The 26,185-nt window shown below is 41.2% G+C and overlaps 1 protein-coding gene across 3 annotated transcripts; it reads right to left on the bottom strand.

Moving 5' to 3' along the window:
- Positions 1-431: 431 nt before the first annotated feature.
- dennd1a (DENN/MADD domain containing 1A) lies at positions 432-25,630 on the bottom strand. Of its 3 annotated transcripts, none has more exons than XM_070850306.1 (23): positions 25,491-25,630; positions 23,506-23,570; positions 21,014-21,057; positions 18,276-18,325; positions 17,793-17,912; positions 17,380-17,449; positions 16,843-16,923; positions 16,469-16,522; positions 15,319-15,429; positions 14,003-14,103; positions 13,613-13,658; positions 13,333-13,434; positions 13,105-13,230; positions 12,496-12,597; positions 12,278-12,365; positions 11,380-11,420; positions 10,660-10,731; positions 10,510-10,566; positions 10,064-10,216; positions 9,178-9,242; positions 5,935-6,181; positions 820-4,075; positions 432-727 (listed from the first exon to the last, which is right to left on the bottom strand). In XM_070850306.1, the coding sequence occupies exons 1-22, from the start codon at positions 25,505-25,507 to the stop codon at positions 3,008-3,010; spliced, it is 2,880 nt and encodes a 959-aa protein (XP_070706407.1). In that variant the 5' UTR covers positions 25,508-25,630; the 3' UTR covers positions 432-727; positions 820-3,007. The 3 variants fall into 3 exon arrangements, with proteins under 3 accessions (XP_070706407.1, XP_070706408.1, XP_070706409.1); XM_070850307.1 differs by having other exon boundaries at positions 832-4,075; XM_070850308.1 differs by having other exon boundaries at positions 836-4,075.
- Between the last annotated feature and the right edge of the window lie 555 nt (positions 25,631-26,185).

Raw genomic sequence — 26,185 nt, 5'->3', positions numbered from 1 at the left:
TGATTCTCACATGGTTCTTTCCAGCCTAGTTTCACATTTCTGACCCCAGATTCAGGTTCAACTTTGTCAGCCCCGCATTAACACATCCACATAGATCACTATGTTAATAAAGTCATCCTATCATGAAGCATCTGGAATGTTTTAGGAGGAGTTAGCTGAGTTTAGCAGAAAAGTGTACGATTTTGACAAAGGTTTCAGTCATCATGCTAAGCTAGGCTAATCTAAATTTATATTGTTCCTCTTATCTGCTTCCTGTAGAGATGGCCCAGTAGTAATGGCAGTGTATGTGCACACAGGGCACTGACGGAGGGTCAGACTCCACATGCTGACATTACCACTGACTCAGTGATCATGAGCTCTGATTGTCTTTTCAAAACGGACAACAACAAATGACATTTGTCTCAGAAACCCAGACAAATTGGAGCATGATGTTAAAGATCATGTTAATATTTTAATAATGATTTTAATAGTTCTTCTGTACAAGTGGACATTGTGGTGTGATGGAGGTGCTAAAGAAAAGGTCAGAGAGTCACCAGAACACAAGTTTCATTCTCTGAAAACAACAAATTCATTCCACCAGAGGACCCTTGTGTGTGTAGCTCAACACAATAAAGAGTCAGGTTGTAGAATTTTAATCACGTGAAGCTGACATGTTCTGATGGTATATTTGTATTTTAGGATACTAGTCACCACTCATTGATCAGTCTTATAACAAATATAGTGTCATCTGTACACGCACACACACGCACACGCACACACACACACACACACACACACACACACACACACACACACACACACACACACACACACACACACACACACACACACACACACACACACACACACACACACACACACACACACACACACACACACGCGCAATAGACCTGTACAGCACTTTAAAGCGACTGGGACTTTTAGGCATTCACCACACATGAACGCTCCAAGATGGCCTGGAAAGCAGTAAAGGTTAACAAACAATGACATCCGCACAATTTCTGTTGTTGGAGAAGTCAGGAAAGCTGAAATAGAAACCGGGGGCAAAATCGTGAAAACTGCTATTTCTGCTCTCTATGCACACTTATCATCACAATGTGTAAGCAGCCTGTAACTCATTAGCCAATCACAGTAATCAAACACAAAGTAATACTTGACTAAGGCAAAAACAAAGAGAAAGAAATCATTAGAGTGCATATATCAGCAGCAGATTTGGCGAAAGGACCCTTTAAAACAACAGAATATACAATGACATGTTTCAAAGTCCCCATACATTTAATTAGACAGAAACGTTTAAAATCATTTTTGGGACAATACAGTCTGTTTTAGGCTAGCAGGTTTTCTTAAAAAGTTTCTTTTTAAAAAAAAAAAACAGTAGGAAGCAACACATTTTCACAAGTCAGTGAGAGAAATCAAATATGAGATTCACCATGAAGGCCAAAAAAACCACTGTGCATGAAGTTACCAAAAACATCAATAGGTGAACTAACTGCATGACTGAGATACACCACACTTTGTAGCTACGGTACCAGAATTAGGATGTTCATCAACTACAGCAGACTAGTTTCTGGTAATAATACAAGCTAATTGTAAGAGTTGACATCATTAAGACATAAGCTGTGTGTGAGTGTGACATACACCCTCGTTCAGGAGATACTGCGTGCTATTTTTAAGTCACACACCTATACTGATCTATACTGAGAACTACACTAATGTGGTGGCATTAAAGACAGATGACACTAAAGGTTGCTGCTGTGCAAAGGATTGTGTTAGCAATCTGAGTGAGTGGCAACGGGCTGAGAACTGTTGGCATCCGAACATCTTGAAGCAAGGCCTGCTTTGTGTGTGATTTCCTGGGTAGAATGACAGGAAATGAAACTAAACTAAAGGTACGGGTGAGTTCCAAGTGCTGTGAGCTGATGACACAGTCCACACTCTCCATTAGTTCACCACACACACACACTCCCTTTGTCACTGGTCAGCAGCACAGCTGATGGTAGTAGGGTGGGGAGGTGTGTGTGTCTGTGTGTATGCGTGCATGTGTGCGTGTGTGTGTGTGTGTGTGGTATCACCACATGACCATTCCTGCTAAATGGATCAGGACCTCCTGTTGCAGTAAATACTATGTCTTCTTTGATGAATATGCACAACACACAACAGTAGAGGAAAATCATGCCATTTTAGGCTAGAATATCAATCACAGTTAAACTGATCATAAAAATGTTTCACCATACATGAATTACATACTGTGCTTTGGTAATAAAAGCTATTTATTCTCAGTCATGATCTTTAAGATTTAAGTCTTGATTTTGGGTTTATTGCTGGTAATGGCAAGTAAAATGATACCTGCATCAACAACGGGGGCAGTGAATACGCCTCGAGCAGCCAGTCTGTGGCTTCATCCAGTGCTGTCTTTTTCTTCATGTCATGTCAAGTGTGTGCATAGTTCCCTGTGAATCCCTTTTGGGTGGGGACATAATTCCAATCCTGCATAGCGCAGGCAGACTCCCCCGATAACGACACAAACTAATACACACTGTAGAGAGGTAATCATAGAATGCAAATACATTCAATGGCTGTAGCTCTAAAATGTCTGACCTTCATCAGAAGCGAAACTAGGGTCATGATGTGATGTCATAGCTTTAATATTGGGCGTTTCCTTGTTAGATAAGGTGCGTTCAGACAGGGAGTGCTACCACCACCTCTGCTGACATAACAGTTTTGTATTTTAAATGGTAGGGCACACCATCTCAACGCAATAATAACCTGTACCACATGCTACAGGTTGCTGCTCTTCACCCACTCTAATCTCATCCAAGAGAAAAGAAGCAATCTAATAACAGCTGAAACGGTTCAGATATCATTCTTCTATGATTGTGAGTTGCACAAGCAGAGGACAGTGTATTAGAGCTAATGTGGTATTAACTGAGACAGAAGGTCCTGATACAGTAGAGAGAGAAGTGTGGGTAGGGACAGGGAGGGGCGCCCTAATACATATTCACAGGTTTCAGTCAAATGTTTCCCACCTCCTTCGAAGGTCCTCTACCTTCTTTTTTTGGGGTGTAGCTGGCTTGGCCATAGTCAGCAGATCCCCAAAAAGATCCTGAGCTGTCTGGCTGTCTCCCTCAGCATGAAGTGGCTTTGCCAGTGTGTTCATGGTTGTACTGGGGACAGACGTCGAGTCCGCCAGGCTGGAAAGAGCGTGATTGCTGGCGGAGGAGTGAGGCAGGGAGGTTACTGAGGAGGGGTAGGCTGACGGGAGCAGTCCATAGCTGGGTGGCAGAGTTGAGCTGCTGGGCGAATGCTGTCTGTAGAGCCCCGGTACTGTGGACAAGGACTGTGGCTGGGGTGGGGTGTGAAAGTAGGAGCCTGGTGGAGGACCATAGACTGCACTGAAGGGATTCCCACTTCCCACAGTCGGTGAGAAATGAATTTGAGGGGAGGTATGCAGCAGGGACTGGGCAAAAGGGTTGAGTGATATGTGAGGATGCAGTGGGAAAGGAGGCAAGCCCTGTGGGTAAGACCTGGGTGGTAGTGCTGGTTTGCAGGAAGATGACGACACTCCAATGTCTGCCACGTCTCTCAGTGAAGTGGAACTGGTTTGTGCTGAGTTGTTGAGGGGGTCTAGAAGGCTAATCAGATCTATACTGTCTTCGGCAGCCTTGGTGGGCCTCAGCAGGTCTTCATCTGCGGTCATGCTCAGGGCTTGCCTAAACTCTTGTCCCCCTAATGTGGTCCCTCCATCACCAGCTCCTCCTGATTTAGAGCGCGACTGGGCCGCAGGGGGCGCTAGGACACTACCGAGCTCAGGGGTCTTCCTTCCATGGGGACGTGGAATGGTGATGTTGCTGTGGGCGTCCAAAGGGTCAGCGGCCGGGCCGGAGCCTTCGCGGCTTGGGGAGTGGGCTTCGGTCTGCACAGTAAGTTGGACAGACGGAGGTCTATCGCAGGTAGGAGGCACACAAATGGGTAAGGCTGTTTCGTCCTGCCCTATACTCCACAGCTTGTTGTAAGGGTTGGAGAGCTTGAGTCCTGGAAGCGTTCGTGAGTGTTCGCTGCCGCTGAAGTCCATCCGCTGCAAACACAGAAATAATTCAGACTTTAAAGGACCATTCCAGTGGTTTTTCATGATCAGCCCAGTAAATCACATGTGAATCTGGGAATCCTTCCCGCTGGTGCATTCACATGTCTGATGGCAGAACTTTCATTCAGCTGCCACATAGTTTTTCATTCATAAGCTATGATGACTGGAAACTGGACAGGGAGTACAAATATTTATCAGACATGAATGTTGTAAAAAACAAAAGTAGTTTGACCAGTAGTTATAATATATATAGTTATATAAGTTACAAGTTATATAATAATATATCTATGAAGCTTATTCTGCTGACTTAAGAGTGAAAGACCAGTTAACAGACCAGTTACAACAGCACGAAGCACACCATCACTCTATGAGTTGATTGAGGATTGGATGATCAGGACTGGAAAACTGGTCAGTAAATAAAACGGAAAGAAATAATTCTGCAGTGGTAGTGACGCTTTCACATGGAAGTGTCAGACAGTAAACATCATGATGAGGAGCTCCAATGAAAAGACGATTGCACTTTCTCCAACTGTTGTACAGTTTTTTACAGCTGATGTCTTGTGGTTGGTTGGTTGGCTGATACGCTCTTCTCTGTCCAAATTATCATTGGTCTGACAGTCGCCGATATAACTTTGATAGAGAAATTACCTTTTAATCCATGTATAGACTTTATATGAGAACCAGTGACTGTGAATAAGAAGTGGACATAGCTCGCATGACAACTGCAGTTTTGAGTTTGGTTTCGTGGTCGTTGCCATCTTGGTTTTTTGGAGCCAGAAGTGATGTTCATACCACAACCTCTGATTGGTTAGTCAGAAGGTAGTTCCGCACTTAAGCATACCCTGCTTTATGGTCTGTTTTACTCTAAATGAGACTATAATTTATAAAAATGAGCATCATGCTGTATGTGAGAAGACTTGAAACTAGTGACTGAGACCATAAAGACATTAGGAAAGTGAAAACTGAGGTAATAAATCAAGTAATATATCAGTCATTTTCTAATAGACAACCGCACATATTTCTGCAACCTGCTGGCTGTTAGAAAGACAGCACTTCCATATTGGCTTCACTTTTCAGACCTGTGAGCCACGCCCACTTCTTTCATACAGTCTGAGGGGAGAAGGCAGGAAGAACACAGAGCAGCAGAAGAAAAGGTGCGTGCGTATGTTAACGACACCATTCCCTGTTCCCTGCAAAAAGAAATGTGTGTATTTCTTCTGTTACGTGTTGGTGTGACACAATATCTGGTTGTCCCCAGCAATGAGCAGAGCACAGAGCAAGAAAAAAGGACACGAAGCAGAGAAGAAAATCTGTGTGTCTTGAAAGTACAGTGAATGAATAAGCGTAGCAGTAGTGACAAACCATTCTTATTTCAGCTGTCTCCTGCAGTGACCTAGTTGTTCTCCTAGTTTCATTGTTTTGGTCAAAAATATGATGCGCTATGCTGAACAATCAAGGCATTAGGACTGTTCGTCGTCAGGCTACCTGCCCTGCTGTGCTGTTCCAGCACAGAATGAATGTATATTTCCACCACGGAAAGAAGTCAGAGGACAAAACATTGTTTTACAAGTAAAATCATAATTACAATCAGTCAATTAAAGTCAAATAATTTAGCTAAATCTTAAATAGATAAAATATGGCTGTATGCTTTGGGAAATGAGTGGCACTAAAGCAAGGTGTAACAATATAGCAGTTATTTAGCTTAAACACTGGTCCAGTGCTCCAGATCGAAGACACTGGAATGGTTTTAAGGTGCTAACATAGGAGCAAAAGGAGGAGAACTAACACATTCTAACATTAAGCATCCACGAGAATATGGACAGTGAGCCCAGGATTAACGAAGATCTCACCTGGTAGGTGAACTTGGGTTGTAGGTCCTCAGAGTCTTTGGGAGTCCTCAGGTCCTCAAGACTTTTAGCCAAGGTCATTGGTTGGCTGTCAGGCTCATCCTGGCAGCCGAAAATGTCGCCCAGCAAGTTGACATTGGAGAACTTCTCATTTACTGGGCTGGGAGGGGCAGTGTGACTTTCTGCCCCAAAACCAGGATCATCCCCTTCTATCAACTCAACCTCCTTCAGAGAGCGGTACGGCTGTGGCCTGCAAACACAACGTTTGACTCACGGTTATTAATTTCAGTCACACATTTGAGGTTTTATACAGATGATTGACATTGTACTTTAAATCAGTTGCATGTTTGGATTATAAGATGGCCTACTTCTTGAAACCTATCACATTGGTGTGGGAAAATCTTCTGTCATAAGGAAATTGAGAAACCATTTACAGTTAAAACAACGTGATGTGAATGTCTGTTTTTCGGCTAAATAAGTGAAGCGACTACCTTACAAATCAGGAAACACTGATGAAAATCTTTGCCATAAAGCAGCCTTGTGCATGATTTGCTACATTGCTCGCCAAGGCTTAATACAACCAGAGATGTTTGAGGGAGAGCTACCCGGTGGAAATAGTACAGCTAAATCTCAGCAGCTTACACATGTACACACACATGCACACATTTCATTAGAAAGAAAAAAGATGAGCCGAGAAAGGCTTATTAATCAGTCAATAGTGTAAAGCCAGTCAGAGAGATGCGTACAGAGGTGACCACTCAAAAGGAACGGAGAAGAGAAAGCTGTCAGGAAACCCAGAGATGGAGTCATCGTCGTACTGGAGCTCGTCTCCGGACGAATCCTCAGAGAGAAAGACAGTGTAGTGACGAGTAGGACGGATAGAGCTACGGTGAGGAGAAGGAAGACAACAGGAAATTCACAGCTCATTACAGATCTGTTAAGTATATTAAAAAGCAACAGGAAAGAAGAGGAAAGTTCACAATAAGGCTGATGGTTATAATCAACTTACATTTTCATTTACGTACAGTGTATTTGGATCAGTGCTGGAACAGTTAATGCAATTGGATTAGTTTATATAGTATTTATTTAGTTAGTTAATATAGTAGTATTTCATTTATTCATTGGAATGAGCCTAAAGGAAGCTGTGCAGTTAGGAAGTTAGACTACAATGGCACAAACAAACAAACCAACAAACAAAACCTGTTTAATTGCTGAAATAAATCTAGAACCTTTGAATCCTGTGAAGCTGTATTTGGGAAATGAAGGGAATCTGACATTGTCTGCCCCACTGTAGCAGTACACATCTGCAACACAGCTAATACTGCTCATTACCTCCTTTATCTGACAACTGTAGCGAAGATTGTCCCTCTAATGTGGGCTACTTTACATACAGTTGTGGTCAAAAGTTTACATACACTTGTAAAGAACATATTCACATTTAACTGAACTGCACCAATTCTGTCAAGACGAGTGGTCAAAGATTCAACCAGAAGCTTGTGGATGGCTACCAAAAGCGCCTAATTGAAGTGAAAATGGCCAAAGGACATGTAACCAAATATTAGCATTGCTGTATGTATATTTTTGACCCAGCAGATTTGGTCACATTTTCAGTTGACCCATAATAAAGTCATAAAAGAACCAAACTTCATGAATGTTTTTTGTGACAAAGAAGTATCTGTTCCAATCACTCTATCAGAGAAAAATCAGAGTTGTAGAAATAACTGGAAACTCAAGAGAGCCATGACATTATGTTCTTTACAAGTGTATGTAAACTTTTGACCACAACTGTACAAGCTGCATTTCTCCTGAGATGTGACAACACATTATCTAATTGTTTAGGTTTGCTTACAAGTTACCAAACTGAAAATGATCTTAATCCTCAAAACATCAGGCTTGCTCACTCAAAGAAAGCAACTGCAAACAATGTGGGCTTCATAGACAATTGGCAGTCTTTCTGGGGAAGACCTGGTCTTGTTAGAAGAGACGGCATCCATCCCTCTTTGGAAGGAGCTGCGCTCTTATCTAAAAAGAGTTTATTAGTCCTAAAACTTGACAACCCAGAGTCGAGACCAGGAGTCAGAGCTGCAGCCTGACACGCTTCTCTGCTCCTCCATTAGAACAGTCACCCACCCAACATCCCATAGAGACTGTGTTCGTCCCCCGACCATTAAACTCTATTAAGGCTATTAAGTCAAACAGGAGAGGAGTTCTGCTTAAAAACCTAATCAAAGTTAATACCACCATTGGCAATGTCAAACAGGACAGGAGAGTTAAATGTGGACATTTAAACACCAGATAATAATATCTAATGTAATATCTGATGCTGCTCATGTGGGGATTCTTGAATCCTTAATGTTGAATTCCTGAATCGTTGGGTCTCTTAATAAAAGAGTTTGGGCATCTTGAGATAACGCTGTTATGAATTGCCGCTATATAAATAAAGATTGATTGAACTGAAGATTTTCCTTAATGCACTCAGGACTGTCTTAGTAAAAAGTGGCACAAAATATTAACCTCCACAGAATCTTTGCACATATACTTTGTTCACTTTTCCTCAGTTTGCACCAAAATTTATGGGAGCCAAAATACCACAGAGAATCCTGACACAGTGAGAACTAGTTCAGAGGAAACTGTGACAGCACTGACAGTCTGCATGCACTGCTGAATGAGAGAATATATTCTTTTCATTAAAAGATAAACTTGACAAAATATGATTCCTTTTCATAGATCACTTCAATCAAACCAGGAACTTTAGTATTATTACAATACCCATTACCACAGCTGACCTCTTCACAGTCTTTGGGACAGATGATTTGCTGGCCCTCTACAGGTCAACTTATTTGCTTGCTTATTTTTTACTTAAGGTTTTTTTCTTCTTGTAGGTTAAAACCTTTTCTTTATTATATATGATACGGTGTATTGTCTCACTTCATAGAGCTGCTTATTGTGTTCTATTTGATAAAACAATACAAAGAATGCTCTAAATTTCACAGAGAATAAAAACACAGAAAGACTAAAGTCAAATGAATGGTATGATGCAGCTAAGCACCGCTGAGGGGGACAGCAGGAACTCTGGAGTGAAACCAGATAACACAGTCCTAAATCACATGCTAGGTACCAAAATCCATTATGTTCAGATGTATGTAGTTTTAAACTCAAAGGCCCTGTACTGACTGTCTAAAATGCCTGTCTTAATTGTATCATGGACAGTGGACAGTATACTGTATATAATAGAGGTAGGCTTACTGGTCAACGCTGCTTTCCAGACTCACATTACTGCTTGGTCTCCTCAACAGCATTGGTGGCCGAGCCTGTGGAAGTGAAATAATTATATGAAAAAAGGAAACAACTTACTGAGCACACCTACATTCGAGACATTTTAAAATAAAATTGAGAAAAATATATGGGTGTAAAAACTTGCAGTTGTCAATGAAACAGTTCAACTGACACCGTGTGAAGAATGAAAACAGAAAAGAACGTCAGTCCATCATGGTATTTCTTAAATGAAGAAGTAAATTAAAGATCTGACAAATTAAGGTCCATCATCACATTAATATGGATATTTCCAAAAAGCAGTCCTGTTCCGTGATTGTAAAATACTGAGGTTTTCAATCTGTGGGGCACCTCCCAAGGGAGTGCAGGAAAGTTAAAGGGTGGCCATGGATACTGTGTAAGGTTACAGGAAGTTAGTTATTGTAGTTTGACCCACTTCTCAACATGGTCAGTAGTTGGAACAGCAGCAGTGGCTGTGACACAAAGCTCATGGAGAATATTAAGGTACTTTTTTTCAGCTCTTTTTTCTGATTTATAACTCAGCAAACTCTGAATACACAGACATTAAACATGAATCTGGAACAGAATGTGTTTAAATTGTGACAATCTGCCACAATGTAAGTAAACAAAGAATAAAAAAAAACAGGGCTCAGGATTTAGTCCCGACTGTAATTCCAATGAACCCCATATAAATAGTATGGAATAATCTCTGATGAATTTACATACTCTCGTGGAATTTATTGGTTTATTACCCATCCCTTGTTCAACCCATACATTCATACTTTGCAACTTTATGAGATTCCTTATAAATTCTTTCTCTCTTCACATTTTCCTCCTGTCTCCTGTCCTTTCTGCCCACCTGTCCAAAGTGCACAGTGATTGGCCTGTGGTCGTCCAAGGTTCTCAGTGGACCCTCCCTCCTGACTGCACCGGTGGCAGAAGTAAAGTCTGCTATGTTGTCATCATCGATGACCGCAGACCCTGTTGTGGAAAAGCCGTTTTCTGCCTGCTCCTGCACAGGGGGGATACAGGGAGGAGGAGGTTGACAAGGGTGAAAGGACTGATGGCACTGCAGGGGAAGAGGAAGGGGGAGTGGGAGGGATGCTGCACGCCGTGGCTGGGGCGGTAGGGTCCGGTTTAGGGAGTTATGGTAAGTCAGGGTAGTGTTTAAGGTATTTTTAAGAGGGAAAGACCAACTGTCACCACCTTTGCTTCTGGAGCTTGAGATTCAAACTGAAATGTCAGACCAGTGTTATAGTGTTAAAAACAGAGTGGTTCTCCTGTCAGTCGTGCAGAGATACGTACCTTCTGCTTAAGCCGGCTTTTGACTTCCTTGATGCGCATTTTTGCATGGTCCTTAGCCTGTCAAATCAACATAAACAAAGGCAGATCATTGTCATCTCATTTCTAACACTTCATTTTCTCCTTTTCAACAGAAGCCGGACACATGCTTACAAACTTGTACACGGTCTTCATGGCTGGGTTGGCCTTGGTCCTCACTGTGTTGAAGATAGCCCCGCCCCCTTTCTGTCAGAAAACAGTGACATAAAATCTGTTAGTGACAGTGTGTGTACGCATGCACAAATCTTGAGATGAGGCTGTGTGCTGTCTACATCATTGTGTTAATGTGTGTGAATGTGAATGCAGTGTTTAAGTGCTTCGAATGGTCGAAAAGACTAGAAAGGAGATACACAAGTACGATCCATTTACCTTTTACCACAACACTTGAGAAACAGAATGAACATATACATATGCGTAACAACTTTACTCCCTGGAAGCATGAATATGGCTGTGTTATCAATACAGACTATGAAGAAAAAAAGATGATGCAGGATTTCTTCTTTGTTCGTCGACTAGCTGTTCAGCAGTGCACGCAATGCTGCCACTGATGTAAATGTCAATGTGACTACCATTTTATTAAGAAGCAAAGTAGCAATTCAAGACCACCTTTTTCAGTCAAAGTAAATAGATTCCTTCCTTTACAGCTGTTTCATTCTTCCTAAAACACATTTTATAAAAGGGCAGGGCGTGAAATGTCCAGCTTCTCAAATGTTTTTTCAGTAATTCTCGACACATCTTTTCCTGGATAGATAGCACTAACTTCACTATTCCCAAAAAACATAATTCCAAAAGCATATGCAATGTATCTCGGTCATAGCATTCTGACTGGCTCACCTTCACAGTGAACAGCCACTGATGGTAGGTCTTGTCACTGCCTGCAGGTGGGGTGGGGGGTGGGTCACAACAATTAATAGTCAACATCACTAATTACACAGGAAGTAGGAATGTGTTGAATTGTGTAGCTTGAAGTGCGATCACATTTCGTACATGTCTGAGCAGTTTGATAATCTAACGTACAGCGAGAGGGACGAACATGAGAGACCTTCTTCAAGAGCAATCAGACAAACATACACTGCTGTTTACAAAGTGGTACAAATTAGATCAGTTCTCTTGCACAGCTCTGGGATCAGCTGCTCATCTTACAATTACAGTAGTACAGTGACTGGTTAGAATATGTTGTGTCATAACAATATGCTATCATAAGAACACCTGGTTTAGCAATTATGAAGAATATGAATAATATCAACAACTTGATGTTATGGTACTGATAGTTCAATATCAGAGATCCTGACATGATTCATCATAGAAACATCTACTTTACGGCACAGTAATCTAGTGGAGCAGCCTTAAACTAGTTAGTACTGAACTTAACTTTATTCAGACATGGTCTTTTTAATCCGTAGTGGTGTTAGTCTGTAGTGGTGTCAGGTCACATGACCTCCTGATTATCCTGAATCTCCTGAATCTATCAGGACCAAGACTTTTGACATTTATTTACTAGAGCCAGCAATAGCAACGGAAGTTAAGAGACAAAATGGGAAATGGAACGAATAAAAAACAAGCTGGCTGCATGAGGCCAATCTCACGGTGTATCCAAACATTTGTCTAAACATGCTTTGCATGGTGTGTTGGTTTTTATGCCAAACACACACACTATTTTCTCCTACTGTTATTTGAGTGTTCCTCCTTGTAATGGAGAGAGAGTACAGTATATACAATATCGCTGACTCACCTGCATATTCGCCCATGTTAATCTCCTCCTCAAAGATGTCACTGAAACCTTCTCCTGCATTCAGCAGGTCCAAGCGACCGTCAATGAACTGCCGGTGGAGCAACAAAATGTATCAGAGTGTAAGAGGAAGGGCCAAATTGAGGTGTGTGTGTGTGTGTGTGTGTGTGTGTGTGTGTGTGTGTGTGTGTGTGTGTGTGTGTGTGTGTGTGTGTGTGTACCTGTTTGAAGAGCTGTAGCTGGATGGCATTCTGCAGGAATTGTCTCATGGCACTGGAACGATGGTTCACAAAGGTCTCCTCATTAAACGTTATTGGCTCTCCCTGAAAGAACACATCAACTGTCCCAGTATGTACAACACTGATACATTCAGCATTTTATACACAGTACCCACTTGGCCTGGCCTTTGACCTGGTTGTTAATATTTAAGAATGTAGGCTGGTCAGATGGTCGATATGCTCTCATTCTCACACTCTCATTGGTTGGACAATCTCTGGTGTTACTTTGATAAAGAAAAACGCCCTCTTAATCGATGTATCTGTTAGGCTGTGATACTGGACTTTACCACGAGTGGTGGACTGGCACTGGATTGAGGGGAAGAACACGTGTTGACAATGCAGTGAATAAATCAGTATAGTGGTGGAATAGTCAGTGCAGTAAATTAATTAGTATAACTGACCAGTTGACAAGCTAGAATTTCAGTTGACCAAAATTTTCTTTGTTTGAGTGCAGCCCTAGATCTTCCCCAAACTTGCATGAAAGGATCAATGTCAACCCTATTTGTCTTTGTTCCCTGCATCCTTCATGTCTGGCTTACAGGATGTACTGACCGGCTCAATCTGCAGAGCGTTTCTGTAACTGCTGAACAGAGCTGCCTGACTCTTGAGGAAGGCTCGAGCCACACCATCCCCAGTTGTAGTTGAAACCTTCTTCAACCGACTTTTTAAAGATGAAACCTGTGGGAAGCAAAGTCACATTCGTCATTAGAAGACCGTTTTATTTGTGAATATTTACATTTAGATCTAAAACACGTTGTGCACTGCACAGTAGTTCCGTACCACATCATTGGGCAGGCTTTGAAGGTCATCATAGGGTGTTTCCAGAGTGTTTGTGTCCACATTCAGGACCACCACATCATCCAGAGCCATCCCTCGAACTTTCTACCAGCCACAGAAAGAGCATACTGACAGAGTTAACTAAATTCACAAAGTCACTGTGCTTGTGAGAGGCATGAATACTAAACACTTTAAAAACTGCAAAATCAGATGAAGCAGGGTCAAAAGGTTCGCTGTAATTCTTTGTTTTAAATCTTGAACGACTTGGTTCCTGCATGCCTACCTCCATCAGGCTGGAATGTACTCCGATGAGGTAGGGCATTGGGGCACTGAAAGACAGACAGTTTCATAGTTTCAGCATTTACGATAATAGCTGGGTTGTTGAACTTAAACACAGAAGTCGCTGACTAAGCATAGCGAGCTTTGTTTCTTTTCTCTTTCAACTGGCTCAAACTAGTTAAGCTCATGAAACTAAACACTTCAGCAAATGTTTCACACGAACAGGATTTAAATCAATACCTGTTTCTCACAAGTATAAATTCAGTGCTTTTCAACAGATAAAACAGGAGCAGATCAGACAACAGGAAAAAACAATAATATATATGGCATAATATAATAAGAAAGTAATACAATACAACAGATCTGGAGTCTGAAAGTAAGCCAGCACACTCACCAGCAGTAGTCTAATAGATGTTGAGGCAGGACAGGAATGTAAACATGTTGCCAGTGCATTGGATACAACATGGCTGCAGACCCATGGACACAAGCTGTTAACTGTGGACAAGGACAGATATTGCAGACATAACATGCATTTGATGTCGCTCTGTATCTGGAGTTATTCAAACAGTCCACTGTTTCAAATGTAATTCAGAAAGAAAAACCATGAATAAAATAAAACATTATCACTTCAGGGTGTATGTTATTGATATAGTTCAGATTGCATACATGATGCTTTTAGTTTTTTTTTTTTTTTTTTTTTTTTTTTTTTTAAATCAATTATAACAAACACAGCGACCGTATACTATGGAGCTCAGCGTGTGTCATGGAGAGAAAAATAACTTGACTCGCTAATTAAGTGAGTAGTTGTGAGTGTTAGCAGCAGGGTAGCAGCTGTGTTTTGGAATATGAGTGCCTATAAATTGCTGAGTTATTGCATCAATTCCATTTTTTCATACACAGTCACGATACAGCGTCACTGATTTTCAGCGGTGCTTCCCTGCTTTGGCTGCCACGAGGTGCACATGCTCATTTTGTTTAGCGTCAGGGAAGTGCCCTACCCTCCTCAGATGTGGACATGTGTTTGCAACTTTGACTTGTATTTACTGCAGCCACCAATAGCAACCGAAGTTAAGAGACAAAACAGGAAATGGGACAAATAAAAAAAGTAAGCTGGCTGCATAAGGCAAATCCCACTGTGTAGCCAAACATTTCTCTAAATAACTGCTTGAATTTAAAGCAGTTTGGTTTTGGTTTTGAACAGAGATTTGTGGATTTACTCTGTTTTACTTCCCATTATTTTGGCTTCCCTTGAACATTTCATTCTATGTTCTGTGCACACAATTGCATTTTTTCTCCATGACACCTTCTGGCACTCCTATTTTCCATAACAGAAGAAAAGAAGAGATAACTGTAATGAACACATGTAGAGGATAAAACAAATAGAATTTTTTGATAGTTGTTGTATGACTACACTTGTGGTGATACAGCATCCATGAGGTCCAAAATCATATTCAAGTCCTTTCACTGAAAAATGGAGGTAGATAAATAGATGTACTGTCTGGCATTGGTTTATTGATATTTTGATTTTGATATTATTGGTTGCAACAAAATTACTTCACTAACTCAGGTATTTAGTTTTTTAATGGCAAGGCCAGATACTCTAGTTATGTAAACTATCAATTGTACCCATCTGCTCATTACTGAAATATTAAAAAAAAGACCAAAATGGGCAGAAGAATGGAGAAGAGAGAGAAAGTGTACTCTACTTACAGTGCTTAGTTTGCTACAGCAGATGAGGATTCGACGTTCATAAAGCATACTAGCGTACAGATGAAGCATGTTATTGACATCTACTGCTACAAAGTACTCTGTTAGGTTTCTCTGCAAGGGTCAAACACAATAAGAGAAAAAAAAAAAAAAGAGCGTTAGTTGTGGAGGAAAAGACCAGTTGACCTGATTCAATATGAATGATACAACCTGTGGTTCAAGTCTTCAAACTCAACTATCCAATAGCTGTTTCAACTGACAATTGCTGAACAGTAATGATTTATTCTAAATCTGGGCTAGAAATAAAATGAAAGCGCTCACACCTCATAATTATGTCATGGTATGCCAAAAGTACGACTAGCTCATAATAGCCATTTATTAGGTCAAAATTATAAATAATATACATATATATAAAACGAAATTATAACTTTCTATATTACACTAATAATTAAGTATATCACCATAAAACAAAACCTTTCGACAACTCCTTCTGTAGAATGAAGACCTGAACTATTTGACCTCATTCACATCTTTTCATTCTCCTTAAGTATGTCACAGTGTAGCTTAGCTTGCAAAATTTAGCTTGACATTAATTGGTCTTAAGAGTACTCCACTGATTTAGTATTGCACAACATTATACTGACATTAATTCACAGTTTCACAATCAAAAATCAATTCACATCAATGCATTCTTCTTAAATATGGCGCCTACATTACCCACAATGCAACTAACACCATCAACACTTGGGTTGGAGATTCGGGTGTGTTAGGCCAATAGTGGCTACTGTAGCCTGGACAAGCTATGAGCACAGAACCTCCCTCATTCTGGATATTATGTTTATAATGTAAGCATGGAACTGTTACTAAAGCCTGCAGCTCTACTAGCCGTCACCAAGTCCCCACCCTGAAACTCTAAACACACATCAAACCGCTCAGCAAAGTATTTATCGTAGAACTGACAAACGTTCGCAGTATTCCCTGAACAGTGTTGAACACACAGTCAGACTGTGAACGGCCTGACCTGAGAATGATTAACTGCTCATACATACAAATCAGTTGTATTCAGAGAGAGAGTTTCTCCTTAGCCAAATGTAAGGGAGTTCAGAGGTTTGACTGGGATGTCTGTCAGCACAAGTGAAATGACAACACTCACATTCTCAGGTATGCTAGGGAGTTCCCCTGTGTCAGGCACAGTGAAGAAGGAATGCTGGAGAAAAGGAAAAACAAGAGGATCAGTAATAGTTTGAATTCATTACAGTGTGGTGGAGAGAAGCAAACAGTGATGCAAAGAGACAACTCATTTTTCCTATATGCATGATTGTGCATAATAATAGTGAAGTAATCCTGTAGTGGTGGTTATACTTGAAATGTAAATCAGTGTTTCTCAAGGTTCTTTTGTTAACAGGCTGATAATATTGTGATTCCCTCTCAGCTGCATTAGTTTTCTTTGGTGGGGACATAAATCGTTGCAGTTTTTCCAGTTTACTTGAAGCTCTGCTGGATGTGATGTGGTGAAGTCAGACTCACCACCCCAAGATGAACTGGAACCCCAGGCTCAGGAATTGGGAGTGTATGGAGTGACACAAGGAGCTCTTGCCATTGGCTTTCCTGAAATATTCAGAAGATTCAAAATCCATGCCATGGCTATTCAAAAGAATACATGATCCCATTTAATAAACGCAAACATAACTTCAAAGTCAAAAGAATTAGCTGAAAGACGAGCTGCACTGCAAACCCATACAACCAAATGCTACTTCTCATTTCTATTAAAACTCTCTGTCATGTTATCATTGGACAACAGCACTACTGTATATACTACTGTGTCACTTTGTCTCTCGGGTGTACAGCCCGTTGTGATAGACACATAAACAAAACACATTAACATGCTGCTGCGGTCTACTACAGATACTGTCTACATGGAAACTCATTTATCACATATTAATTCAAAAAGAAACTAGCAATCTCTTTATGTTTTCATTTTCCTAGTTCGCCATCATCTCAGAAATTAGCCAATAAACTGACTAAAAACAAGAAATCTGATATGTTGCAGTGACCATGACTTGCCTGGCCTTTGATGGTGTAATCTGCAAGGATATTAAGCAGCTTGTAGAAGACTTCAAACCAGGGCAGGTAGCTAAGAGAGCAAAAACAGTGATAATGTTCTGTAATTTGCAAGACAGAGCTTTACACTGTATGTGAATCATAAAGTTTGGGGCTAACAACACATCTTAAGGATTGTTTCATTCAACATGACAACGCTACAGATGAGTCACGAGTCCACCATCATGAGCACTGCCACCACAGAAAGTTGGTACTGTAAATACCAATATAAACTGCTTTTTTTTTTTTAAATTCACTGACCTCTGGCTAGACTACACGACATGTCAGGCTTAATTCCAGAGGTGCTTTTTTTTGCTTCTCTAAAGAACTTCATCTATGGATACCACTATACTTTCTGCGGCTAGTGGCAAACTCACCTGAGAATGCAGTAACAGGTGTGGGCACCCGAGGAGAGCCGGCAGAAGCCAAATCTCTGTTTGCTCTCAATGTCAGTCAGCACAAATGTGAAGTTCTGGCCAACCTGGTTGACGGTCAGGCTGCAGGGTCAGAGAAGTGCAGAGGACGAGAGGGTGAGAAAGAGGAAGAGAGAGCACAAATCAATAAGTATCATACTCTGTCCTGTGTGTGGAGCACAGCTAGGAGCCTTTGAAAGACATTTCTACCATCTATATTGAATTTATACAGGATAATGCAATGAAAAGCAGACATGGGCCTACTGAACCAGTACAGAGAGAAGCTTGCGTACTGAGCTGCAGCTAGAGTGTGTGTCAGTATTTGCTCTGCTGTAACCCACACGGTTTGGGTTAATCCAATGACTTTCTTTGCCTGTATCACTCAGTTTGGTGACTTGTGTGTGTGGGGGGGGGTGGAAATGTGTGTGAGAGTGTATGAGTGTGTACCTGTCCAAACTGAAGGGGAAGCAGAACTTGGGCACAGTCTGAAGAGTTTCCTGTGGGACACAGATGAAGAATAATAGACTCAACAGTATCCAGTAGTTACAATTATTATAATCAATATGTACAAATGATGAGACTACTGCATCCAGCAGGAAAGACTGCACCAGGAGTGGGTAACTGGTTACTCAATCCACTTTTCTCCCAGCCGGGACACACCCACCACTAACAACTGACAAGTAAGAGGAAACGACCCAAAGGCCCTCCAGGAGACACAATGAAAGATGGGCCTAACTGGATGGAATATTTGGAATTGACCGAATTGTCTACAGACAACCAAAAAGGGCCTTTCTGAAGTGCAGGTGTGGATAGGGCCACATTGTGTGACCACATTCATGTGGCTACGAATCCAACACAAGAGAACAAAGTGTGGCGAGCAAACAAACAGAGATGTTGCACTGCAGTGGCAAGTCAGACGAGTGGGCCCCAAACCCAGGGGCAGAATCACAGAGGTGAGGGACCCAGTGTTGCTGAGGGTGAGCAGTTGGCGGCTGATGAAGGCCAAGAGAGCTAGTAACTTCCAGATATAGGAGCGTGAAAAAAGTGAACCCAACAGCCTCAACAAACATGAAGCAAAGAAATCAAAAGGAAATGAGGGAACCAGGGAGGAGAAATAACTTAAAGTGGCCCAAAACAAATCACATAGTGGTTTGGCAAAAGACAATGGATCTAAGCACAGTGCTTGATCACTCCCAACATGACAAGTGGATAAGAAGCTCAAAATACTATGAGACACCTTCGCAAAGCGACTGAAATGTTGGTGCAGAGGCAGTGTCAGCTCCGGAGGAGTTGAAGGAAAGCACTAGAGGAGAAGGGCAGCCTGCAGCCGGGTCAATATCACCATAAGGTGCCTTTGAGACTTCCCAATTTCCCCCCCAAAAAAGTAGATGTTAGAAATGCATGTTGGTCAAGCTCCCACACTTTTTTATAAATTAACTGCAAGCAGACAATGTACACGCAAACAGCAAAATATGTCAACCCTGTCAGGGACAATTTCAAAGTAGAATAAATACATTGTAATTACATAGTGATTATAAAATGTATATTTTCAGAAAGCTATTTAGTCCCTTTCTCAACACGATGTTTCAGTTAATGGGAAAAGTATTTGGATAGTAATGAAATTAGGGCAACCATGTCCACCCTATCATGGAAGGCTTGCTGACAGGGTGGACAATGACAGGGTGGACATTTTTGGCGAATGTTAGCATTTAATGAGCACATGGTGGACCTTCACTTAGCAACATGATTCAGTTAGAGAAGCGGACTGTGTACTGTTTAACACATATTTCGAATTTCTGAAAGGTTTTTATATTAATTGATATTTCACTATGACAGAGTGGACATGTTAAGCTTGACAACATCTAACTACACACCAAATATGATGAAAATTACGATACATAAGTGTAAATACCTACTTTGCAACTAGCCACTGTTTCAGTCTCCACTGAAGAAAGACAAAATGCTGGTTGTGATCTCACTGAAAACATCAGCGGGTTTCTTAAAGGGGCATTTAGCCCAAAATGACAGGGTGGACAGCAATTTCAGGGACACATGCAAAATGTTCAAAATAGAAATAGAATATACATGATCAAAATGACTTGTTTTATCAAATAACTTGTTGTGACAATAAAATCATGTAAAACATTTTTTGATTTAGTATCATTTAACCACTTATTACACACACTGAAGTTAGCAGAACAGTGTGTGGGACATGCCAAAATCACGTACATCCAAAGAAAAAAAATTTTATAAAATGAAGGAAACACATTTTAAGAGACATATTATTGTACTGATATGTGTGCAAATCTTTGGTCACTTATAATAAGACCTCAGAGTTTAATTATTCTGCTACATTTTCATGATGACTGAGTGATTCTGATGGGGACACCAAAGGCACTTTATAGTGATATTGACCCAGCCCTGTGCTAAGGACCACGTGCATTCGAAAGCATAGGAAAAGAAAGGAAAAAGAAAGCTCAAGCTCCTTCAGGAACCCCTTCAGATACGCCTGGCAGCTGCTGGAGGACTAAAAAAAGTGGGAAACCACCGAGGATGAGATTATGAAGCACATCAGGAGCCCACACAGCAACCCAGCAAGGGCTCCATTAGGACCACTAGGGTATGTCCCACGTCCTCCTCCCCCAGCCCTCCACCGTCTCGTGAGAAGAAGGTGTCAGATAGTAGTTATAGCAGTTGTCAAAAAGGCGAGGTCTGCATCTGCTCCAGGGCCGAATGGGATACCATTTAAGTTCTACAAAAACAGCCCTCATGCGCTGCAGATCCTCAGGAAACCCCAAAAATGGGAGGAATCAGCATATAGCTTCAGTGGCAAAGAGCTGTAGCGGTCTTCATCCCCAAAGAACTGAACTCTCGTGATGTCAAACCGCTCAGAAGCATTACAGGAAAGAACTTTTTCTCAATCTGAGAAATGTCCAGTAAGTAGCAACACCTGTACAGTCCAGTTGCATAGTATTAAAGTGAAAAACTATGATGGAACGTGAAGGGATTGAACAGTGGCACATGCATTGGTAAGATTTAAGTCTAACACATGAGAACAAGACAAAGGAAATAACTACAAGAGTTACAAATGTATGGAAAAGAACCCAATGAACAGTTGTGAGGAGGCTGAGCAGACACAGAGAAGCAAAAGGAAACACTTGTATTAGTTAGTATGCATTTCAAACCTGGCCTGTGTAGTCTTCAGGGAACTGCCTCCGCACCTCTGGCCCTGTTGGAAATGGACAGACATGAAATGGCTGTTGCCAGCTTTTCAAGACTGATAAATGAAGTCCAACTCAGTACATCAGTCTATGATGTTCAGTGCATTGCAGAGATTTGTATTCATTGATTTCAAAAGCAATTGGACCACCAGACTTTTGGTTGTGATCTGTTTTTCTTCTTTGGGCCCCTTCTTTCAGGAGAATGGGTTACTATGACCAATTCCATTTTAGATCTGGTTCCTGATCTGTAATATACCCAGATTTGCTAAGCTTGGCTAAATACTTTAACATAAGTAGATAGTAATAGTAATATATGATATAGTATTTAAGATGAACTAGTTTTTAAGTATATTATTTGCATATGAAATGGCTGCTATGATGTAATGTTGTTTATATATATATTTTTTTTTTTATTCAAATTTTAATGTTTTAAGAGAAAGCATATTTACACAAGATGAAATACAATGATGATCCTTCACTAACTCCAGGCCATAATTTTACAAATTAAAAAACAAAATACAGTCGAGTCAAAAAGATACCACATTTAAGAACAGCACAAGCCTGGTAGAAGAAAATCTGTGTGCCGCAGAGATGGATATGGCATCTTAAAGACTGAACAGGAAATCATGACAGGCGCAAGACTCCAACAGGAAGATATTCTTAGAAATAAAGCTGAAAATCGCTCTCAGTATTCAGGAAATTAGTCACAAACTGCTGAACCAGAACCTACTTGTGAAACTGTTTCATAGTTTGCATGTGTCTACAATTTGTGAGCAACTCTACCAAAGAGCGTTTTTTCCCTCTAAAAACTTTCAGAATGCTTCATTTGAATACTTGTCTGAGGCCCAAAGAGAAACAACTACCCACCTTTTCACCTAGAAATAGCAATGGTTTAAGTCAAATCCATAAAATGAAATCAGATTTGTGCAGCAGAGCAGTGGGTTTCATGCAAGTGCATTGCTGTTCTTACATTCTAAAATTCTAAGACTTCATCCTTTGAGGTTTGTCTGTACAAGTGTTTGAAGTCAGACTGATCTCTAAAGACCTTTGTGCTCAGACATACATACATATGTTTGTATATTAAAGGAAAAAAACTATCTCAGTAAGATGTTGGGCCAATTCACAGCCAGAAAAGCTTCAGCGGTCCTTCGCATTGATTCTCCAAGTCTCTGGAACTCCACTGGAGGGATGGAATGCCATTCCTCCAAAAGATATTTGGTGTTTTGATGATGGTGGTGGAGAGCACTGTCTAACACGTTGGTCCAAAATGTCCCATAGGTGTTAGACCACTAGATCTGGTGACTGTGAAGGCCATAGCATATGATTCACACGATTTTTATACTCATCATACCATTCAGTGACCCTTTGTGCCCTATGGATGGGGGCATTGTCATTCTGGAAGAGACCACTCCCATCAGGATACAAGTATCTCATCATAGGATAAAAGTGATCACACATAAAAACTTGGTATTGATCTGCAGTAACCTCTAAGGGAACAAGTGGCCCCAAACCATGGCAGCAAATTGCACCCCACAGTGTAACAGAGTCACCAGATCCCCTCACTGTAGGGTTCAAGCATTCAGGCGACAACTTGTTGAGAATATGGTGACGGATGTCTCATCTAGCCATATCATGGTTTTCCACATAATCCAGTGCCTTTGATTTTGAACCACTGGACTCTGGAATCTTTGTAATGAGAAGTTTATGCACTGCAGCCCTTTTATAATATCCCTCTCTATGTGACTGTCGACAGTCTGTTCCTGCTGACACAGTATGATCGCGTCCTTTATTGACATTCTCAGTCACCTGAGGAAGAGTCGCTCTTCAGTGCTTCTTTTTCTTACATATCGCTCCAATGCACAAGCATCATGCTCATCAAATGTGTGCTGTTGACCAGTTCCTGAGCAGTATCTGATGCCCAGGCATGAGAACACATTGGATATTAACACACATAAACTTACAGTGACTGAAATTGGACAATAATGATTTTGGTGAGCAGTCCAGAACAACAAGGTGCTGAAAATACCAACATTATATTGTCTAACTTGTGAAAGTGATGAGAATGTACATTGTGTTTCAATTCAATTCAATTCAATTTATTTTGTATAGACCAATATCACAACAGAGTTGTCTCACAGTGCTTTACAAAGTTCACTGAAATAAACAAGAAGTGTAAGCGAACAAACAATCTAATAAAGAGTCTTTAGTGGCATGCACGTTATATAATGGCCACCAGGACGGTTTATTCACCGTCACTTTTTTCCCTTTGGTCTGTATTTGGGACCGGCCTTGATTTGTTTGAGAATGCCGCTATAACAGTTAATTGATTCGTGATTGACTAACAACAAATTTCATTTGAGGAAATACTGTATTTTTCATTTCATTTGTTTCCTGTTTTGTATGCATGGTTGGCTGGTTGGTTGATTGATTGATTAATTGGATGGATGGAGACTTACCAGAGTTGTGCATGCCTGGATGGGCTACCTCCAGATAGACCTCAAAAGTGGACTCTGGGCTCTCCCTTGAACAGAGGATGAAATAATTATATGTACTGAATTCTCTTATATCAAATGTTCAATATGACAATTTAAAGATTGCCTTTGCTATACACTGTTTAAGAATGGCTGGTTAGAATGCTGACTGATACTACGGTGCTGGTATCCTAATACATGCCAACCAATGATGCAACTGCCCCTGGGCCAGTTAGTGACCACTTCACTGGAGTTGTAGCTCCCCCTTTACCTTTCAGTACAGTTTTTTAGTGTCACTCAAATACTTACACAAGGAGGGTAACATTACGAAACATGTGTACATATGAAACATATGACATGTTTAAATGTCAGAAATGACAAACAGATACACAGTTATAGTACATTAGAGTGCTATTTAGACACATCCACGCTTCAGTCCTACATCAAATACATAAAATAGGATGAAATAGAGAAAAAACGAGAAAATTAAACATTTTCCCCACTTTTCATTTCTGTATTTATTTCACAAATAACAATTCTTGTGGCTACTCTGCGTGTTTGTACTTCAGGTGCTGTAGGTGACTGCCCTGCTGGCTGCTGTCCTTTCAGCACCTGAGCTAAGATCAGCTGCTGCTCAACAGACTGCTGCCTGCAGGACAAACTGTCCACACCAGACTGAGTGCTACAAGACAGATAGAAGGCGTGGAGATACTATGAGCCAAGCTGTCTTTAAGTAAAATACTACTGGGCCCTATCTAACTGTGATTAACAGCATTAATATACTGTGGGCTCTACAACAGGAATACTTAGGGTAAGAGCTGTAGAAAAGACTTTAGACTTTTGTCAGTATATAATAATAAGATAAAATAATATTATAAGCTACGTTTCAAAGCTTTGCTCACTCTTAAAAAATATTGTTGCAGAGAAATATTGACATGCTTCATTATATTTTGATGTGCTTGAATAGTTTTTTCTCATAATCAGTCTTCAAAACCCACTATTACAGAACGTAAACAGTTCCTCTTCCTACGTGCCCAGAAACAATAGTGAGGACTTGACCTCTGTGTCCTCAGTGGGGGCTACCGCCCAGTTTAGTGTTGCAGTTGACTTGGTCTTCTAAGCGAGGTACATTTTGTCGGAAGACAACTTGGAATAATCCAAAAGTTTGCATGTTGAAGTTTATGAATGAGACACCAGCTTGTTTAACCACTAACAAAATAAGTCATGTCCCACAAAAGGCTGGGACCCTGCCTGTCACAGGATGGCTTCCATGAGCACCCTGCCAGACAGGCCAGTGTCTGTGTGTACACATGACTGATGGCATTTCTTCAACTAGTCAGTCAGCCAGTCAAACAGCTTGTCTGGTGAAGAAGCCCAGTTTATCTTTAGTGCTAGTGGAATGGTACAGATGTGACAACCATTTCCCGATCATTAGAATGACTCACTAGCTCACTCCCAATAAATAGAATACAAAAAACAACGAGTGTCTTAGCTCACCCAAACCTAATGACAGACTAGTCGTAGCCCTGCAGCATGTCCATAATGTCAGTGACATTAGGCTATAGGACAGCATGAAGCTTTCTGTCAAACCCCAGCATCGTTTGTCCTGGAAACTAGCATCCGGCTATGGAGTAAAGGTGGCACAGCTTCATGTTTACACTAGCTACACGAACAGAGACATGTTCCCCACTCACTGCTGCTCTTCTCAATCTAAACGTGCCCGCTGAGCTTTGGACCACGTCGTAACAGCTTGTGAATGACTGGTAGACCTAAAACCACCAGAGGAATTTAAAGGCTTTGTTGTTCTGCTCCACTGAGGGGAGTAACGTTAGCAGCACTGTTTTTAGCCAGTGTCGCAACAAGTCAGGGCCTCGCAATGTACTCTATCTTCCTCACCGACTCCCTGTGACCAGGCTAGCACGGCAGCAGGCTGCTAACAGCCTCGTTAAACAGCGGACAAACATTCTTACTTGATTCGGGACCCCATCCTGATTCCTCTCCCGCCGTAGCTGTCGGCAGCGGGATACAGTGCGCAGACGCGTCTGTCTGTCTGGAGGTGTTTTTCCTCAGATGCTAACCTGTCCCCACACACAGCCACACAACGCCATGGTCTGCCGTCTACACGCGTAGGTCACGCTCTACCTCGCGCTGAACCCTGGGACTTGTCGTTCCATTGTGGGCTATCATTCGGAGGAACCCGGTGTTAGAAACTACAGCTTCCAGAATACGTGTCGCAGACGACGATTGGGTGGCATGATAAGCTTTATCGGCCCATTTGGTGAGGAGAGTACCGTTATTTACTTTGCCTGAAGCCTTGCAGCAGTCACAGCTGTAGGCAGAGCTGACAGATGTGACAACATGTGGCTTTTATGGCTGATTGATAACAAAAAATGTTCCTATCAGAGTTAATGTGTAAAGGGGGTAGCGTGCATTACATTTTGTGCCAATGCTGAATTTTAAATAACATAACAATATGTTTTTTTATGTCACCACTATTTTGATGTTGTTAGTTTTGAGGTGAAAAACAAATATGGAATAATGCAACTGTCCTTTAAACACATGATAAATACTGATCTAATTGTCATTATAGCATGTGATGCAGGCTTAACAGTAATACGACCATTATAATAATGACTCCATGCATGGCACAGAGGTAACCAGGATT

This window comes from Pempheris klunzingeri, chromosome 19, assembly GCF_042242105.1.
Source record: "Pempheris klunzingeri isolate RE-2024b chromosome 19, fPemKlu1.hap1, whole genome shotgun sequence".
Taxonomy (NCBI): domain Eukaryota; kingdom Metazoa; phylum Chordata; class Actinopteri; order Acropomatiformes; family Pempheridae; genus Pempheris; species Pempheris klunzingeri.
Note: the sequence above shows the minus strand (reverse complement) of the source record. Positions and strands in the feature narration are given on the sequence as shown.

Coding starts and splice junctions, on each gene's coding strand:
- dennd1a (XM_070850306.1), bottom strand. Junction 21,058..23,505: donor TCCAGGCATGCACAACTCTG/GTAAGTCTCCAT, acceptor CATTTCCAACAG/GGCCAGAGGTGCGGAGGCAG. Junction 10,567..10,659: donor TGAAGACCGTGTACAAGTTT/GTAAGCATGTGT, acceptor TTGATTTGACAG/GCTAAGGACCATGCAAAAAT.